At 39.1% G+C, this 20,424-nt stretch overlaps 1 protein-coding gene across 50 annotated transcripts in view; it reads right to left on the bottom strand.

The window, feature by feature from the left end:
• ANK2 (ankyrin 2) overlaps window positions 1–20,424 on the bottom strand; it is a 366,844-nt gene that overhangs the window by 116,231 nt on the left and 230,189 nt on the right. For 43 of the 50 annotated variants that reach the window (XM_071808135.1, XM_071808142.1, XM_071808141.1 and 40 more), the window contains 5 exons: window positions 10,907–11,005; window positions 5,946–6,131; window positions 5,429–5,452; window positions 3,189–3,287; window positions 1,938–2,036 (listed from right to left, as the gene is read on the bottom strand). In XM_071808135.1, the coding sequence (XP_071664236.1) occupies window positions 1,938–2,036; window positions 3,189–3,287; window positions 5,429–5,452; window positions 5,946–6,131; window positions 10,907–11,005 (507 nt within the window). The remainder of the gene's footprint in view (window positions 1–1,937; window positions 2,037–3,188; window positions 3,288–5,428; window positions 5,453–5,945; window positions 6,132–10,906; window positions 11,006–20,424) is intronic. The other 7 variants (XM_071808145.1, XM_071808140.1, XM_071808134.1 and 4 more) reach the window with 1 other exon arrangement.

Here is a 20,424-nt window from a genome sequence, read left to right on the forward strand (position 1 = left end):
TATATAAACAGTTGGCATGAAGACGAGATCACGCCACGGAGAGACTGACAGCAAAGCCAAAGCTCTGGAATCTCCCCCACTGTGAAGGATGCGCAGCCGACCAGCACCGTGGGCCTTTGAGCAAGGGGGAGGCAGGAGATGAAAGCAAGAGGAAGCTGCTGAGCCTGTGCAAACTGGGATAGATGTGCTCTAGGATACCTCTATGAGTTTTCACTGATATCTTCGTGCTGACAGTTTTTGAGTTAATGTAGCAGCTGGCAAAGGGCAGGAAGCCACGACAATGAGTAGACTCTAAAATTAGCACCTTCCACCTACGCTGGGCAAAGTCCTGTTCTTTCAGTTTCATTCACAACTGCACATCAATCTTTCTGGGTGAGCGGGGAACAGAATACACCTTGACCTCTTAAAATCCAAGATGTCCTCTACAGTCACCTGGGCCGTCTTGTCCAAAACAAACATCCAAGTACTGAGCAGCAAATGGGTGAATTCAATATTGTCATTCCACAGGCCAAATGGACCATTTCTGTATGACTACAGTGCTTATGAGTATGTGGAATATACTGACTGCAGCATATTATTACCATATAGAAGCCTCTCTACTATGAGATTTTAGGCACTTATTGTGGAGAATTTGACCAGGGATGATTTACTGCACACCTTCATGAGAGGCAGCATTTCCCATCATCAGTAGCTCAATTAGGAAAAGGAAAAAAAAAAAGCAAGAGACATAATTTCATAAATAATCAGAAATTAAAATCATAATCACATATAGAGCTATATGATAATCACAAATTGTCTTCCTAGCTTATGAAGCAACAAATGGTTGATGAAATTAATAGCAAAGTAACTGCAGAGGTTGGATCAACTACAATGGTAGTTGTATAGAGTATCCCTATCTTCCTACCTCATTAAACAAAAACTATATCGTTTTAGTTTTAAACTCTTACGTCCAGCTCTAAACTTTGTTGTCTGAAACACCCTCTGTTACTTGGCGACACATTTTTGCAGATCAGTGCTTAAAACCAGCAGCTTTCAAGAATGAGTCCTGTGGAGTTCAATTTGCATAGATGACCACATTTTCCTGGATGACTCCGAAATCCAATTTTAAGTAATTAACTCTGCCCATATAAATCGATTGGCAAAATAAAGAGCAAAGTATTGGTGTGACATTGCTGCAGAGAGCAGGTTACTTTGTCCCCAGGACTGAGCCCAGTAAAAAGTGACAGGCAGCCCACAAGGGCAGGTTTTGTTCGGTGTGTTGTGATGGGCACAGACATTCAGGACTCGGGGGACTGAAAGGCTTAGCTGAGTCCAGATCCCCCACTTCCCACTGCTGTGCAAGATGCTTGTTCTTCTGTCACATATCGCTGGACCAACTAATGGGCTTATTTCCTCAGTAAGATCAGAGTTTCATCAGCTTCTTCTTGTATGATGTAGGTAGATTATGGAGGAGACGGAAGGAAATAGTATTTCCGCCTCTTGCTATCGCTAATACCTGCCACTCTTTAGTCTTATTCCACAGCAAGCAGTCTACATAAAACAAATAACAATGAGAAAACTAAAGGTAGGATTTTGAATTTAAAAAAAAAAAAAACAAAAATTTCTTTACAAATTATTTTTGGAGTCACAATTTAAATTTAGTCCAAGTTTCCAAAAGAGTACACTTGTGAGGAGGCAACGTTTTAACATTTTGCAGCTGTGTTCAGCTGAATCTTTTTGGTTTTTTGAGAGTGTGTGTGTGATTTATAACAGCTGCATCTAACGTCTCACTTTAAGAACAGAGAACGAGACACAATTACCAAAGTTCAATTCCTAGCTATGAATCTTGCTGTTCCCAGTCTCTGACTTGGAAAAAAGAAAAAACAACAAGCAATCAAAAAATCCCAATCCATTCTCAAGAAGGGACAACATCATATTCAGGGAATAGAAACACTCACCCTGGTTTTGGCATCGATCTGCCCTCCACGATCCAACAAGAGCTTCACCATGTTTGTGTTTCCCCTTTTGGAAGCCACATGCAGTGGGGTGATTCCATTCTACACCATGAAAAGAACAAACAATGAGCATGGCGGATTTGCAGGTGTATAATGGTGGTGAATTTGTGTTTGGATCACAAAAATGAGACCATCACATTGTAGAGAATAAACAAAACTGTACTTGAGCATCAGAGCTAGGCACACACCATATATGCTAGAGTTAGTAATTCCTTTGTAAGCAAAGATCTTTATTCATCGTTTGGGATTTTTTAATAAACAAAGAAGCGCATCTGCCAAAGCAGCAAACATCACAGTCCCAGAGTCAGACAAATAAACAAACATATATCAGAGTCCCAATGAGTCAATATTCACAAAACACCGATGCATTTAGATCATTTCAACATACACAGAGTACACAAATGCGTCACTCTGACACAAAGGAATCTTCTTAGTGCGATGCCAATAGCATCAATGAGTAGGTCCTGCTTAGGCTGAAAGTCCTTGCTTTGGGTGAGGGAAGGAGGTAATATTAGCAGTTATTCCAGATCAGCAATAGGAGGAAGCCAGCCTGAAATGCAGAGCCCTAAAGCAATTCCAAGAGTGTCTGGCAATGCAAAATTAAACAGAAATCTCACGATCCAGCAGCCATGTTGATGTACAGATTACCAGGGGTTTTCACAGCACCACATGCTGTGCTTTAAACTACGCATCGTACAACAGCAAGTACACTATATTATCTATCTCTGCAGTTGTTCACCATAAAAAAAGTAGTCATGATTAATTAGTAGTTTTATAGTTATATTTCTATAATGGCAGCGTAGCTTTTTTCAAAATACGTTTATATGTGAAAATATCAAATTACAGTAGCATAGCATACACTGAATACTGCATACTAAATAAGCCAATAAATCCTACATATATTCCTGGAGTATGTGTAACTGACAGGAAAGCTAAAGCGAGTTGACATATTATGAGAATATCAGCTTTCTGGAGCTAGTCACAAGAGCCTGCTTCCTTCAGCTGGGAATACAGGCGGCTACTAAACGCCCAGGGACTCTGCTGCATTGAGTTATTGCAAAGAAGACATCTTTGAACACAATGGAATTTCAGCATTACTTTGCTCCTTGCTTACTCTTGACTAAGAATTATACAAAGAAACACTCCATTTTCATAGGCTGCTAGAAATAAGCAGCAAAACAAATTCCTCCATACCCTTGCTGTGAAATCGACCGCAGCTCCTCGGTTGAGCAGAAGCGTTGCCACATTGACATTTCCATAGTGCGCGGCTATATGCAAAGGTGTAAAGCCACTCTACAAAGGGAAACAGACCTTATTACAGAAATCAATTTACACAAGATAATCAGCTTAACTAGAACTTCGTTTTAGAAGCTGCTGGCAAACAAATGTATCATGTCGATTTTATCTAGTTCACCTATAAGATATCACATTCTTTCAGGCAGAGTGTGCATTTTTCATAAGGGAGGTTATGAAAAGTGCTTCATTCTTTCATTCTCCGATTCAGTGTTCTGAATCAGTGGCCAGTAAGAAAAGTAGCTTTTATCACAGAAAATATAAATATATTAGCCATTCTTAAAGAAAAAAAAGGAAGTTTCCTTATAATTCAGGACCAACATGGGTCTTTTGGGCTGCATCTGTTTACTGGTTTTGTCTAAATGACTACAAAAGTTTTTGGACTCTTATTTTACTGATCTTAGAATTAGAAGTTTTGACAATATATTTCCTTTTTTTTTTTTTTAAGCAGTGGTTACTCAATATGTAACCCCAAAATTTGGTGTAAATGAGAAACTACTTAGTAGCATAAGAACCATAATTACTTATATTTATATACAATTTTGATTTCAAAGGATGTGAAGAAACCTTGCCATCTAAACATCAGAGAAAATATAATTTACTTATTGCCTCTTGAACACTTGAAGGTCTAACATGCTCTAACTACGAGATATAGAATTTCTTGACAACAACATAAAAAAGATTAATTTTTCAGAAACTAGGCCACAGAGCAAGCTTTTAGTCTCATAATTAATTCAAGCAGAAAGGACATTGCTTTTGAGGTTTCCCTGAAGAGCTTCACAATGATTTGATCAGAACTTACTGTTCGTTAAGGGAAAGAGAGAAATAACTTTTGGCTTCTAGACTATACTGTTTTTTCAAGTAGGTTTCATTTCTTTCAGTGTCCAAATCATGGTTTTTAACTGCTTGTGGAATAAAGAAATGTAGGCAGATGTGGGATTCTGAAATCAACTATATTCCCCAAAGAAACACCAATCAGCCCAATATTTTACCCTAATTCCGTTTACTTCCTTGTTGGCCCACAGGTGATCCTGGTCAAAGTACAGTCAAACACTCATTAAATTCATCATCGTGTTGCTGTGGTAAACTACCAAGGAAATTTCTACTAAGGTTATTAGGTGCACAAATAGGGTATCATGTTAAGCTCTGGATTTAATGTATATTGGGTTAACAACTAACTTCTCATGGACACATATTTACCTGCAGACAAATGCACTGAGAGGTAACATGTTGGCCAGAGAAGGAGAGAGAAACCCCCTCACGTTTACCACGGTGAAGAGCAGGTCCATGGGCAGACGCCAGGGAGCAGCTGTCACCCTGTCCCTTCGCATCGTCCCCTGCCTGGGGACAACTTGTCCATGTGTCCGCCCCCCGAGCAGGGAGCTCTTCCACCTGTGTGCCTGCATCCAGAGTTCATGCCCTCATCTCACAGAGAAACTCTGTGATTTAAAAGGAGGCCTTCAAACAACAGCTGCATTCTTGGAAATAATTCTTTTTCTTAAATGTTACACTCATTTTAGGGGAGAAAACACAGTTTTAGCCAATCAGACATGATTTTTAGTGGAAGTGCCTGAAGAGCTGATACTTCCAGAATCCGAATGAGAAATGTAATATTATCTGCTGCAAGTGAATTCTGATTATGTGCTATCCCTTAAGGACTTTTCAAAACTTTATTGAAAAGATCATAACAAGAACAATGGCAAAAATAAGCAGATGCTCTGAACGAGATTTTACCTTAGAGGATTTGATTGTATTTATTACTGTAAAAGAAGGAAAATGAATTTTACCATGACTCTGTCTGAGCCAGACACCTTAATTTAGTTATGCCAAGTGAGTGCATTTTCATAATTAACGAAATTAAGTTAGAAAAGCATCTTTAACCTCTCAGCTCCATTACTCACTGCAGACTTCTTTGAACCAATGTGAATTCTCAAAAGTTTATTTCAATAGTGACACAAATAAAAAGAAATTCTAAGATAAAGGATGAATAAAAATAGATTTCCTTAGTCACAAATTTCTGTGTATTAAAAAAGAGTAATATCTTCACTTTTAGTGCTAAATAATATAGAAATATTGCCACAGAGCAGAGAAAATAATCATAAGTAACAGAAAGAGTAATTAAAAATGTTTTGTCTCGGTACCTCAGTCGTCCTATTCACCATCATCTGATGCAGCATGGTTTGGGAAAAAGAGGAAAAATATTAAAGAGTGGCTGCAAAACGAAGAACTACGTTGCTTTTTGAAATGAGTTATGCTGTTAATTATGGGAAAAGCCATTCAAGCATGCATTAACTTCAAATACAACCTATGTTCCCGTGGGCAATAAACCAGTATCCTATTTAATAGGGAAGCAGTGATTCTGCTTCCACTCAAGTCTCTCTTCTTGTTTATAAATAATGAAAAGAAAGCTGGTTACAAAAGAAATGGGAGGTATAACTAAAAAGCAAAAAAAAAAAAAAAGCATAGCTTGCAATTACTGAGTAGCTAAACACTACAAAAATAGATATATTACTGGTGATACTGGTCAAGCAACCTGTCTTTCCCCACAAAAAAAAAAAAAACTACCTTTGGACATTAAGACTAAGTAAGTGAAGTTTGTTGGCCCTCGGCTCTCAGCCGCGTGGCCACCCTGTTACCTCTCAGGCAGCATCATGTTACCTTGGACTGCACGTCAGCGTTATGGTCGTTCTGCAGGAGGAGCGCTGCTGATTTGGTGTCGTCTTTTCTAGCGGCAATATGCAGAGCAGGTAATCTCACTTTCCCCTTGGTGTCATTCTCCAGGAGGATGGCCACCGCCTGGTTGTGTCCTTGTTGCAGGGCGACAGCTAGAGGAGTGAAACCATCCTGGTAGAGCAGAAAAGATGTGCTCAACAAACTGAAGGATACAGAGCTTCAGTAATTTGCACAGCCCTGTTCACACACCGAAATTTGAAAGGTACATTACCAGCACAATATTTTAACTCAGATATTACTCCAAACATGACAGAAGCACGCTTCTTCACTTCAAAGTAGTCTTTTTTAAATAAAGTACAAGCAAAGGATCATTTTTCTGCAGCTCTCTTAATTACTTCTCATCTTAAAATGGATCACAAAGCATATTTTCAGCAACATTTTGGTAAGGATCAGTGAGTTCTGAACAAGGTAGATATAAAAAAAATCCAGGGAACTTGTTTCTGAATATCTCGCATCTGTGGGAAAAGAAAGCACATCTTCATTCACATTTGCTGTTGTTTCTCATTCTAAGTTACATGTGAACTATGGCACAAGAAAGCCAGATCACATTTTGGATTTTATTCTAATTTGAAGTGGGAAAACATTAGATAATCTGTACTTTTTGGAACTTCAAAGTCAGAAAAATCTATCTACTTCTTATTCACATGTTTAGCTTTGTTTTAAAATTATTATCAAATTTTCTTGCTCCTTCACACGTGCCCTGGATTGGCAATGCTTCAAAACGTCACACACCCCACAACCTGCGATCTCAGCTGAAGTACGGCCTGCACCCATACCTTTTATTCAGACTATAAAACTGAATCTAGCCCACGACTTGTGCGCTACCCAAGCACCTATGTGCTGTAACCACATGCAAGATCAGAGAGCAGCTAAACTATCAGGGGACAGAGCAGCTCTCTAACAGAGCCTGTGACCAGATGCATGGCGAATAACAAGGAAACAATACAAGGTCTTCTGTGTCTAGTTGGGAAGGAACAACTAAGGAGTTAACTATAGCCAGAAAGTGAGAAAACTGATTTAGAGATGTTGTAAAAGGCATAGGAATGAGACAGAATTGATTTGGAACAGGAAAATGGAAAAATGATTAAATAATAAAGGACAAGTTAAGAAGGAATTACAGTCAACATATGCTGAAAGAAACATCTGAAGAATTGCTGGAGCAATTTTTCCCCTTTGTAATCTAATAACGTTCACTCCCTTTTGTGTAGAACTGTGGATAGGTGCACTGTAACAGCAATACTACTACGGGTTCTCTCTGCAATACAGATTAAATTGTGTACAGTGAATTAAAAAGGGGTGAACAGCTGATGAAACAGCTGAACTGTAAAGATAATTCTGAGATTGGGCATACATTAGGTGTTGAAATGGCTTAATGTATTTGCCTTTCGCCTCTGGGAACATGAGAGCAAATCCTGGATTAGAGGTCCTGTGAAACTGAGCTCATCCTTTCATTTTGCACATATAGGTATGTTAAAGTGAAAGGAAACATAAAATAGAGGAAACAAAATATATCCAAAGGTAGTGCAAGGTTTCAAAGCTTCAAAGGCAAGATCATCCATTTGATTTCCACCACTTTATCCTCCATCCTTCTCTAAAAGGACACAACCCTTTCTGCATTCCCTTTCCTATTTGCGGAAAGCATGGCTGACCAGAGCCTGGAGAAAGTATTTCATTTCCCCAACTCCCCACATGAGAACAGCCAATCTGTTTGACACCAAGCAGAAGGTCCTTCTCCATATATCTTGGTAGCATCCTCTGTTCAGGCTGTCACCCCACTTCATTTAATGTACCGTTTCTTCATCGTGTTCATGATACTAAATCTGGGCAGTGTGAAAGCAGACAGCAGCTCAGGTCCTCCTTCAGTGGATGGATCCATCAAATCATTAAAACCATCACTTGAGCAAGACCTCAACCCAAAACTTAGATAAGGGGACAGGGAGGCTTTACTTTAGAGGCTACAAAAGTGAGAACTGACATTTCTGATGGCAGAAGACAGACATGGACTCAGAGTTGGGGGGCAGCTGGCTTTTCTCTCACCCTGCCTTATTTAAAAAAAAAACCCAACAGACTATACTACCAAGTTCCAGTGATGCCTGGATGTCTGCATTCAAGCAGAGATCATGTTAATTATAACCATCTCAGCCTCACAGTTCCAATAACTAATGAATGAATTCCCCGTGCACCTGATCACAGCCAGAAGTCACTCGGTGAAAGGCTGCAGGCAGGTGACTGGGGCTGCAGCCTGGCTGGGCTCCTGGAGAGCCACAGTTCCACTCGGCTCCTTCACAAGGACTGTGTTTCTGCCACGTTGCCTGGCAATCACACGGGATTTCATGTTTCAGAAAGCTGCCATGTAACATGATCGCTATGTGTGCAGGCCACAAGAGGATTATTTTAGGAGCTGTCATCAAATGGTACAGTATCCATCGAAAGGAGGGACAGTATAGCAGCTGTTAACACTAGCAGTTCAGTTTAAAGAAAAGGAGAGTGAGCATAAATTCACCATCATTTCAAATTCATCCATTTGTGAAGGCAATCCAGAATGCGTAAGCTTCTATACAGACTAGGTAAAAGTAATAAACATGAGCAAAAGCTCTGACAGGGAGGAACTTTCCTATCACTATTTCACGTAGCACATCCACATCCACAGAGCAAACACAAGCCAACAGAAGCAGTACAGAGCCTGCTCACTCCTTCCCTTGGCCTGGAATAAAAGAACATTTAGTAGAAAGAGAATCATAGAATCATAGAACAGTTTGGGTTGGAAGGGACCTTTAAAGGTCAGCTAGCCCAACCTCCCTGCAATGAGCCAAGGCATCTTCAACTAGATCAGGTTGCTCAGAGCCCCATCCAACCTAACCTTAAATGTTTTCAGCAATGGGGCATCTACCACCTCTTTGGACAACCTGTTCCAGCGTTTCACCTCTTCATCATAAAAAATATCTTCCCTTATATCAAGTTTGAATCTCCCCTCTTTTAGTTTAAAACCATTACCTATCAGTACAGGCCCCACTAAAAAGTCTGTCCCCATCTTTCTTAAAAGCCCCCTTTAAGGATGCTATAAAGTCTCCTCGGACCCTTCTCTTTTCCAGGCTGAACAACCCCAACTCTCTGAGCCTGTCCCCACAGGAGAGGTGTTCCAGCCCTCTGATCATCTTCATGGCCCTCCTCTGGACCCTCTCCAACACGTCCACATCTTTCCTGTGCCAAGGACTCCAGAGTTGGACACAGTACTCCAAGTAGGACCTTACTAGAGTGGTGCAGAGGGGTAGAATCATCTCCCTTAACCTGCTGGCCATGCTTCTTTTGATGCAGCCCAGGATATGGCTGGCTTTTTGGGTTGCAAGCACACATTGCTGACTCACGTCCAGCTTATAATCCAACAGTGCCACCAAGTTCTTCCCCACAGGGCTGCTCTGAATCCATTCACCCCCAGAACAAGAGGGAACAGAATGAGCACAGTCCTCACTGCCTAGGAGTTGTCCCCATTGTTCTGAAATCTTGTCATCTACAAAAATAAGCTCTTAGGATTCAGTTTCTCTTAAGATGGAGTCTCATCTCTATTACTTTGGTGTCCTGCTTGCGCTGAGGTTAGCACAAGTTTACAGAACTGCAGTTAAATCCAGAACCTAGCAATGAATGCCACCCTTCTGCGTATTTATACCCATAGTTTGGCAGGAGAAGCAAACCATCCAAGAAGAAAACAGCACATTGCCTGCTGAACTCATTGATGTGATCCTTGTTACTCATTTGATTTCCAATTTATGGTAATAACACACAACAATGAATATTCATAGGTTACACTTGAAGTTGCAGACAAGACTCAGCATCAGAGTATCTTTGCTGGTCAACGAGGCCCATCTGCCATCACTCCTTACTTAGAGGAACTGGAGCAGGAGATTGGAGTAAGTGACCTCTTGAGGCACCTTTGATACCTTCAGGTTCTGGGAACCCAGTACCACAGAGAGCCTGCTCATCTCATCACTTTTATGCATGCACTTGCCCATTTCCCGCTCTTTCTCTCTATGCAGAAAATACTCTAAACTCATCTTAAATCTCAAGTCTGTACCTAAAAGGACATTTTTCAGCAACTAGTTGTTGATACTAATTGTTTTTATACCATTTTATACTATACAGAGACACCCTTCTGGACACAGTCCTCGTAGTCCTAATAATGGGATTCACATTGTTCCACATGGTTTTCAGCTGGCTGAGAAAGAAGCTGAAGCAAGTCAACAACCTACCTTCCCCACAAGACCCCTTAAACAGCTAGTGGGAGACACACGCTATAATATTTTATTCACTGATTTTTGCCCAGGTTCTATAGTGCAAATTGAAATGCAGTGCAAAGATAGCACTGTTACTCAGGTGGTGACACTCTTAGATGCTTGAGTTTTCATGGGCTTTGTCAGAGACATAGATCTATTCAAATTAAATGTTGTACCTCTCCACTTAGCCTATGATTGATCTACTATTCACTCCATCCCCCTGACAATACCACCTTGGCCTCCTATAATTTCTACAGCTCTAGGGACCTCTCTTAGAAGCTTCATTCATTTTTCAGAAAACTCTTCAGGAAGCTGATAGGAGAAATGGGCATAAACTGAAGGTGAAAATCCTGGGTTCACTAAGGTCAGTGGAAGAAATTTTGATGTCAAATGAATCAGGCTGGATTTCAGCCCTTGACTTTTCACCATTTCCAGAACAGTTCACCTTTGTCTTCTGTGTGCGTAGAAAAAAAAGGTAAGATTCATACATACAAGTCAATGAAATGAAAAGGTGAAAGTTCCCAAAATACTCTGTTTGAAAAATCTTTAGACTTTAAGCAATATGAATATAAAGGCAAAGAAAATAAGTGTATGTAAAAAGGGAACAATATACCTCACCTCAGTAGCTGTGCTTTGGTTGGCTCCATTCTCCAGGAGATATTTCACCACTTCAATGTGGTTCTCTTGAGCTGCCATATATAAGGGAGTAAAGCCATTCTGTGAAGAACACATAAGAAAATATTGTAATGAGGAAATTGAATATACAAACAATAATGAATCCTAAATAAATATACAAATAATAATGCATTTGTTCTTTTTAAACTGAAAGGTTTTAAGTATATAAATTGAACAACTTTGTAATTTTTAACTTAATATGGAAACATTTAATGCCACTTAAATCCACAAAACTCTGCGTGCTTTCACACTCATTTTTTTCTGACACACATTTTAGGGAAGTAATGGACACACTCATTATTAATATAGCTATCCTTGCTGATAATTCCTGGGGACCATAAAGCTGGCAATAAAGTTTTATGAAAGCTGACAGGAAAGCAAGAGTCTCCTCCATCTATTACATTAACTTAAACAAAGGCATCATTCCCTGGAGACCATGAAGTCCATACCTCATGACAAGCTGAGCAGAGATGACAAAGGCTTAACATACTACATAAAATTTTGTAATACATAAAACATTGCAAATCACCAAACATAAAGGAATTCAGCCTTACAAAGTAACAACTGCATTTCTGACTATAATGTAAGTTCATCTATACTTTAATTATAAACATTAGTGTAGATGTCCTAGAGTCCTTAAAAGAATCTGTTCTGGATAATCATAGAATCATAGTATGGTTTGGGTTGGAAGGGACCTTCAAAGGTCATCTGGTCCAACCCCCTGCCATGAGCAGGGACATCTTCAACTTCGGGTTGCTCAGAGACCCGTCCAGCCTGGTCTTGAATGTTTCCAGGGATTGGGCATCCCCCGCCTCTCTGGTCAACCTGTTCCAGTGTTTCACCACCATCACTGTAAACAACGTCTTCCTTGTATCTAGGCTGATTCTCCCCTCTTTTAGCTTAAAACCATTACCCCTTGGCCTATCACTACAGGCCCCACTAAAAAGTCTGTCCCACTCTTTCTTACTTTTAAGTACAGAAAGGACACAACAAGGTCTCCCCAGAACCTTCTCCAGGCTGAACAACCCCAGCTCTCTTAGCCTGTCCTCAAAGAAGAGCTACAAACTACAGGCAAATTCATTAGAAACGTAAGTCCTTTCTCTCATTAGAATACTTTAATGGAAACAACTTTAATTCATTAGCTACAAAATCCTTATGAAAGAAAGGCATAGAAGTGAACTGTCTGCCTGATTAATAACTGTCTTGTGAAAGTTTTTAGGATTGTTAAAAAGACCTTAGAACATTCTTGAATATTCTGTAGATTATCATGTAACATCAGAGGACATAATGATCTATACTTCTGGAAACATTCTTCTGTCTTTGAATGACACTCTTAGCTAGAACGTAAACCATAAACCAGACTTCAAACATGCAATTTTTTTAATCTTGTGTGCTATGACAATAAGTTATAAGCTTAAGTATTTACGGACACAATAAGAAAAAAAGCAAATACTGTGATAACCAAGAACCTTGTTTCAGAGAAGCCAATATTATTCTTTCTAGCAAACTTGATTGTAGAACTGATGTCTTCACAACATCCCTCTGCACTTACAAATGTAGAAGATTGCTCAAGACGACACATGCCATCTATATTGGGTATGTCATATATGTTGCAGCCTTTTAATATTGCTTTGCAAAATATTCTGGCACTTTTATCAACAATCTTGGGACATATAATCAAAAAATTGCACCCAGAACACAGTTAACAGCAGCTCCATGTCAAAACTGTGGGATGTATTTTGAGTGGTTTTGCACAGGGGCCTGTCTTTGGCAGGTATTATCCAATATTGTCAGTAATGACTTGAAGGATGGACCCAAGTGCTCTTATTACAGTCACAGACAGTATGAATAAGATAATCTGCAAGGACAACCATACAACAGAACCATGATGTGAAAGGCTTCTGTTATCCTGGAGGAAAGGGTTGGAAATGTAATTTAGTAAGGACAAATACAAGTACCTACACTATGGGATGACAAACAAACTGTGCGAACAGGTAATGATGAGTTAGAAAAGAAGAATCCAGAAAAGGTCCCAGGGGTCTACCAGAGGGCCACTGGTCAATGAGAGCATTCTTCAGTAAAAAGACAGGCACCAATTTGGCATAAAACCAAAAATATATCTCCCTAGGCAAGCTATTTTTATTTGAGAAAACACTAGTAATTGGTGTTGCTCCATGTAGAAAGGGAAAACTGAAGGAAAACAAGATAACAGTTTTCAAAGAAAAGGGGAAAGGCCTGTTCTACATGTTCATAGTGACTTAAACAAATAGGAAAGTGCACAGTTTACAAGGGTTGCAGGAAAAAATCCAGGTTAGACATCAAGGAAAGCTTTTTAACAGTAAGGTCAGCCTGCACTGCATTTTGATGAGCCGCTTCCCTCCACACAAATCATTGCTAAAAGCAGGCAGCAAATTAGATGCACAAATGAAGCAAACAAGCCAGGCTCTTCTACTTCCATGTCAGGGCCAGGAGGCCACGAGTTGGGGTGTGTGCTGCTCTCCCGGCTGCTCCTCGGGCAGCTCTTTAATAGGGGGCAGATCAGAGGTCTCATCACCATGTCAAATGAAGGAACGCTGTTCAGCTTGTAACTTAGGAAGATGCAGATAGGCAGGGCATTGCCAAGTAGAGGGACTGAGCTGGCAATGGGAATTATTAACAGATTGGTTTGGTTTTGACCGCACTTGGATGGAATAGCACAGAGAAAACTGCAGGTAACAAAGCTGGCTCGCTATTTCAGTTTTCTTTCCTACTCTGGAAAGGAACAAAATGTCAACCTGTTAGGTATAGCTAATAGTGATTTTCCACCCACCTCATCAGGATGTTAATATTAAAGTCTAGTGTAGCATTTTTTTAAATGGCAATATGTGCCATTTGTAAAATCATTCTAGCATTGGATATTTCATGGGTGAACATGAGGATCATACAGACTAATACAAAATTGGGGAATATAAGAATTTTCAAGTCAGAGTAAATCAATTTGCTTAAAAGCTTTGAAGATTTTTTTTAAAATCAACTCCTGTGCTTAGTTCTGGAAGAGGATGAGGACAATAAATCCTGGATTAGGAGATCATAAACAACACATATATGAAGTACTAAATGCTTTTCCACACAAGGATCCAGAAGAGTGCCCATTATATCAAGGATATCTTTCTCATGTGCCATAACCATACCTAAAACTGCAGCAATTGGGGATAAGGAAAATCTTGCACATAAAATCACAATCCTTTCTTTTTCTTCAGGTTTTATTTATGGTTTAAAATTATGGTATATGTTTTCTTTAAAATCTGCTTTATTTTAGAAACTGCAACAGCATGCTGAGGTCTATGTGCAAAACTGCCTAGACCAGGCATTTTTAGTTTCTCCCTCCAGCATGATCAAGCTTGACTTTTTCCTCTGGCAGGGTGAAGTTTGCTTTCTCAGTGAAGAGATGGTTTCAGAACTTCTAATCGCAATATTCCTGACCTCAATATTTCCGGCTCTTGGCCAGAAAACTCCTATTTTAGGATTCTCAGTATTACCGCTCCTTGGCAGAGCTCTGCCCAGTGGGATGACCTGCTGGCTCTGCTGGAACCCTTCTTTTGCATTTGTCCACTGGACCCCAGGACTCCCACACCTCCTCCCATCCTGCACAGCTTCTATGATGTGTCTGTCTGTCTGTCTCCTATACAGCAAGGTTTGGTCTTTCTCAGCCAGTCCTGCAGTTAAGTGGAAATGATCATAACAAAACCATATCCTTCCCTTTGTTTGCTTTAGTTTTTTAACCTAAAATCCCCTTTCCAGTTGCTCATTTTAGTTTCAAAGAACTATATGCTGATACTTTAGTGTCTCTGTTCTTCTGCTAGAGAAACTCCAAAGCTCAAGATCCCAGATCTCTGCAAACTGAAGAAAACCTGCTTTCCCTAAACTTCTGTTTCACTACCCCAAAGTGTTTCCTACTGAATCAACGACATTGTGGTTAATGATCCTCCATGGACATATTGCAAAGACGACTGACCTCTCCCCTCCTCCTTTCAGTTGTAGAATGGGATACAGACGATTTATTGGGCCAGGGGTGGGTAATCTGTATTTCAATAATTTTTCCTTCAGTTTATGATCCCATATTGTATAAACACAGTCCAGAACAAAAGTAAAAATACTGATTGTGGTACATAAATGTGACCTGGAAAAGGAGAAATACACTTTATTCTGCTTTTTCTGAAAGCCCAGCTGTGTACTTATGTTTAGATTTTGTGCATCATCTGAAAAATAGAAATTAATTTTGTAATACTACATAACATTCACTTTCAAACAATGATTTCATCAGAGCATTTATAGTGAGGACAGAGTACTCAGATTTCATTATCCTCAAAAATGTATACTGCAAGATGTTTACTGCTATAATATAAAGTTATAATGAGAAATTAATGCTAAATAAATAGAGTGTATTTCATACTCCATTCTTTCTACTACATTCACTGATTTACTTGCTAATTTGAGAAAATTAGTAGCTCTCAATGATTCCTAAAGCTATTAATGCAAATTGGCGAGTCTTCATATGACTCAGAATTTGTATCATTAAATTTTGCCCAAGCCCTAATGAAGAACACAGTCTGAAGAAGCAGAGGGATTATTAGACCATTCAGAAAAATCACACAAACAGTGTTGGTGTAGCTTTATTTTATAGAAGGCTTTCAAGGAACCACACTCTTTGCATGCAGTACAAACTGACCAGAAGCACACACCTTCCAACCTCTGATCAGTAGCCAGGGCATGTGAATGAGGAGCCTACCCACGCTTGTCCGTGAAGATGTTTCCTTGTGAGTCTCTATATCTATAGTACCTATATACCATATATATATATTTATAGTCATACTGATCAGAGAAAGAGCGAAAAGAGATACATTATCTCTTCCCTCAGTTTGCCTCTTTTAAAGCAACGCATGACAGTTTAGCAACATGTATCGTGATGAAATGATTAACGTAAACCCAGATGAACATTTCTATTTTATTTTAACAGCCTCCAGGAACTGTTTAAGACTGTATTAGGAGATCACTGAGATTACCAGGGAAGATGAGACAGCTGATATCTAATGCAATTGTTTACATACAGCAAATGCTCATTCCTACTTACTCTTCAAGATGTAATTACCAGTGAGAAGGTCAACACAATCAGCAGATTGCCTGACCCAGACCAGTTGCCTTCTTTGTCTCTCCAGCTTACTGCCTGTGTTTCTGGTTTGGCATTTTGGTGAGGTTTTCCACGCAATTTTGCTTCATATCAAGAAAAGGAAAATTTTATTTACTCAAGGTCACAAATGAAAACCAAATTAGTTTAGCTTTTTCTGTAACCTTTAGCTCTGCAACTGCACTTATCAAGCAACAGTCAGAGAACATTATTTGCACAAAATATTGCCTGTGTAAAAGCTCAGTTTCCTTTGGGTTGCCCTAGGGTTTCCTTCATAGGACCCAGCATGTAACCTAATGTGAGAAAAGCCTTTGTGAAACCGCTCTACCTACCCCTTCCTGTGCCTTTTTCTGCCCTTGTGAGAATTTGAACCAGCCCCAAAAAGGAACAGATACTGGCATAAAGGATGAAACAAGGGTGAGACAATCTTGGATTACTCATTAAACAGCTCACATAGATTATTCAATCTTCTGATTTATGGTCATATGTTAATACAGGATTTTACACAGTAAGATTACAATCATTTCTGGAGCCTTTAAATTCAATAACTGTTTCAGGATTTTTCTACTCTTCAGAATACTGCTCAGCCTCAACAAAAATTGTAAGTTGCTGATTTAAGTCTTTATTCAGTGACATACAATAATGTTCCCATTTTCCCCACTCTTCCACAGATACCAGCCTTATCAGTGACATCTGCATCTCACATTAGCAATTACAAGAAGGTAACTCCACCTTCACTGTTTCCTTTATCTCAGTCTCCAGTAAACTCCACAGGAGGGGAAATAACCACTCCAGCAAAGGGAGTGGTTTCTCAAATAGGAGAATGTTACGCAGGGAAGAAAAAGGACCAGAGGCAATGGGCACAAACTGAAACATGGGAGGTTCCCTCAGAACATCAGGAAACACTTTTTTTGACTGTGAGGGTGACTGAGCACTGACACAGGTTGCCCAGGGAGGCTGTGGAGTCTCATCCTTGGAGACATTCAGAAGTCAGCTGGACATGGCCATGGGCAACCTGCTCTAGGTGGCCCTACTTGAGCAGAGGGGTCAGACAAGACGACCTCCAGAGGTCCCTTTCAACTCCAACCATTCTCTGATTCTGTGAAAAATCCTCTAACAATCCAAGCAATTAATTAATTCTAATCAATGATACACAAGAGCTACAAACAAATGCAACACCATGAGTTAAATTAAGACCATACAGCTTGATAGAATCAACAATATCACATTTCTGGGAACTTTGTTGTGCATTATGCTCAGATCATTATTTTCAGTCAGTCTAAAAATAAACTCTTCATAAGAGGATTTTATCTTAGCAGAAGAGATTCTCTGCCTAAAAGGGTGAATTAAGGATAGATCGAGGTACCTATTTTAAATTCTAAAACTATTTTTTGTTAGCTCACACCAAAATCTGAAAGTTTTATATAGTGGTAACTTTACCAATTATTCACATTCCTTTTTCTTTTCCATTAAAATACATTTTCCATAAATCAATCATATAAATTCATATTATTTTCAAGAAAAAAATCTCAGAAATATTTGGACTAGTGCATCTATATTTATATTCAAGCAAATATGCAATTGTCAAATCTGTGAAGGGAAATTCACACCATTTAATTTTAAGTTGCCAAATTTAAGGTGTCTAAGGAGTCTCACTTTGCCATACAGCCAAGGGAAAGTGGGTCACTCCAAAGAAAGATTGAAAATATTTGATTCAAGAGCCCATCTTGCTCAGCTGACAGGTTAAGGAACATGAACTTGAGAATGCAAAAGTGGATGGAAGGAAACTACCCTTTATTACATTTGTGACTAAAGAGGATTAGAAATAACATGTTTACTGTCAGAACTGGTACTCTAAAAATTGATTAACCATATAATACTATATATATATTTTTTTAGAAAAAAGATCTGGGTTGTTTTGTTGTTATTGTGTTTTGGGTGGGTTTTTTTGTGGGGGGGTATTTGTTTTGGTTTTTATGAGGGTTTTGTGTGTTTGGGGGAGGAAAGGGGTGTGTGTTTGTTTTTCCCAAAAACAGAACTATATTTAAACTGATGTATTTTAGCAGGCTTTTACAAGTTGAAAACAACTAAAATGCCCAGAAAACTACTGCATGATTTTCTCCAGTGAGCCTAGAATGTCTATCAAGCATTCAGATCCACGCTGCCAAGATGTGACATGTTAATACCTGCACACTGCCTGATTTTATCTTTAAATGATTTATCATAAGAAGATCTATTTCTGTAAAATGTACCATTGCAATACTCAGAAGACAATCTGATATTTGTCTATATGTTCTCCTTGAGACCCTAGCAGGGAGATTGATTCTAATTCAAGTATAAGAAGCGCTGAACCAACACCAGTGCAAAAAACAGATTATGCCTCTGATAAGTGTAATTCCATTTAAGGTTCTTTCCTTGTTCTGAGAGAAGTTATTTCCTTCAGCTTCACATCTGGCTGAAGCTAAGAGAGACTCGGGAGGAAAGCGCGCTCTGTTCCCCCTTGTTCTCCTGCCCTGAATCCACATTATAAGAAAGGGACATTCAGTGCAAACATCTTCTGGATACATCCACAAACAGATAAATTAAATCCTGGGGATTTCTGGTATTGATATGAGCACCTTATATTTTCTGATTAGACTCTTTCCTCTGTGCTTCAAAATGAGCACACTTTAGCATATATTCATTTTCTTAGAGTATCTTTTCATTTTATAACAATGATAGCAAGTGCTAGTAAAAAAGATGACACACAGATCAGATGTAACCATTTGTCAGCATAAAATTATTCCATGTGATGTGGCACATCTGTAAGGGAATGAGAGCGCTACCAGATCCTGACCTACTGTAGAATTCCCAGTAAGGTTTAGCTAATCATTTAGGTGACAATCCTTACAATCATTATACAGAGCAGATGCTGAGGCCTGCAGGGCCCCATAGACTGAAAAGATTAAAGCTGAGACAGCATTTAGGAAGAAGACTGGAATTACTGGATTTAGGGAGGCTGGTGATTCTATTTTACTGCATCAAACAATTAAACAAAACAAACAAACAAAATCACAATAAAAGAGTATTTACATGTTTGAGATGACAGATTATAAAACTAATTTGTCATAAATAAAATAAAAATAATGTAGTGACACAGAAGTCTACACAGAAAATACTACCACCCTTTCAGCTGTCTCACTAATTTGCTAGTGAGATAACAGTGTTTTCCGCTCTATACTTAAACCATTGGAATAATCACAAAGCCAATGGATAAATGATTTTGTCTGGGTTTGTGATGAACTCAGTAAATTCATTCATGAGAGATCACACAGAACAACAGCAGCATTAGGTATATGACACCTGTTGCCTCATCATTACAAGAATCCCTTTTCTGGGAAGTATATTTTACTGTAAGTCACCTTCTAGCTCATATGCCAAATGTAAAGAGTACAAACATTCTATTTTAGCAGCTTCAAATATCACCATTTTCTCCGCAAGAACACCAAAGCAACAACACAGCCAGAAACAAAGCCAGGCAGAAATCAAGACGTTCTGTGCTTTGAAAATGTCATTTTTACAAAAAGACACCCTGTAATAGAAACTGAGTTGATGGAGAATAATGGGAAGAGAATAGCTTAGTCAGGCGCAATAAAATATAACCTTGATACTGGGCATGGGTTAGGGCCCAAAAGCTTAGCCGGGCCAGAGGTCCCACATTTGAATGCTGAGCAGTCATCCAAAACAGCATTTGAGGTTTGCCTTCCAGACATGGCAAAATAAAAGCAGTACTGAAAACAGCAATTTATTTTATGGTTATGGTTCAGAGCTGGAAGGAGGACAATATTGCACTAAAGTTATAAGTAAAATGTTTGTATTTATTTGGCTGTGACTCAGTTATACCTATGCTCTCATAAACATGTGCAGATAACATTTCCACTGCCTGGTTCTTATCACCGTAGACTGTGCCTTTACAGCAGGGTGAAATGTGGCATGTTGGTCTGGTGAACCCTTACCTTCCAGCTGGTGGGTTAGTTTATTACAGGCTTCCAAAGTTTCTGCATTTTAAAAATAAATACTATAGGTCACCTCTGTATCACATTATTAGCTGAAAATAACCACTTTTTTTTTTTTTTTAATGATACTTTTTCAAGTTCTAACCTGCACCATTGGTATTAGATCCTTTCAAAGCACTTTAACAGAGATTCTAAGTTAGCAAAATAGGCTAAGATCTATGTTGTAAATATTTTCAGTTTCTTCTCAGTCTTGGTTGAGATCCTGACACTTCCAGTTATTTTATGGCTGCAGCTTGGATCTG

This window comes from Patagioenas fasciata, chromosome 4, assembly GCF_037038585.1.
Source record: "Patagioenas fasciata isolate bPatFas1 chromosome 4, bPatFas1.hap1, whole genome shotgun sequence".
Lineage (NCBI taxonomy): Eukaryota > Metazoa > Chordata > Aves > Columbiformes > Columbidae > Patagioenas > Patagioenas fasciata.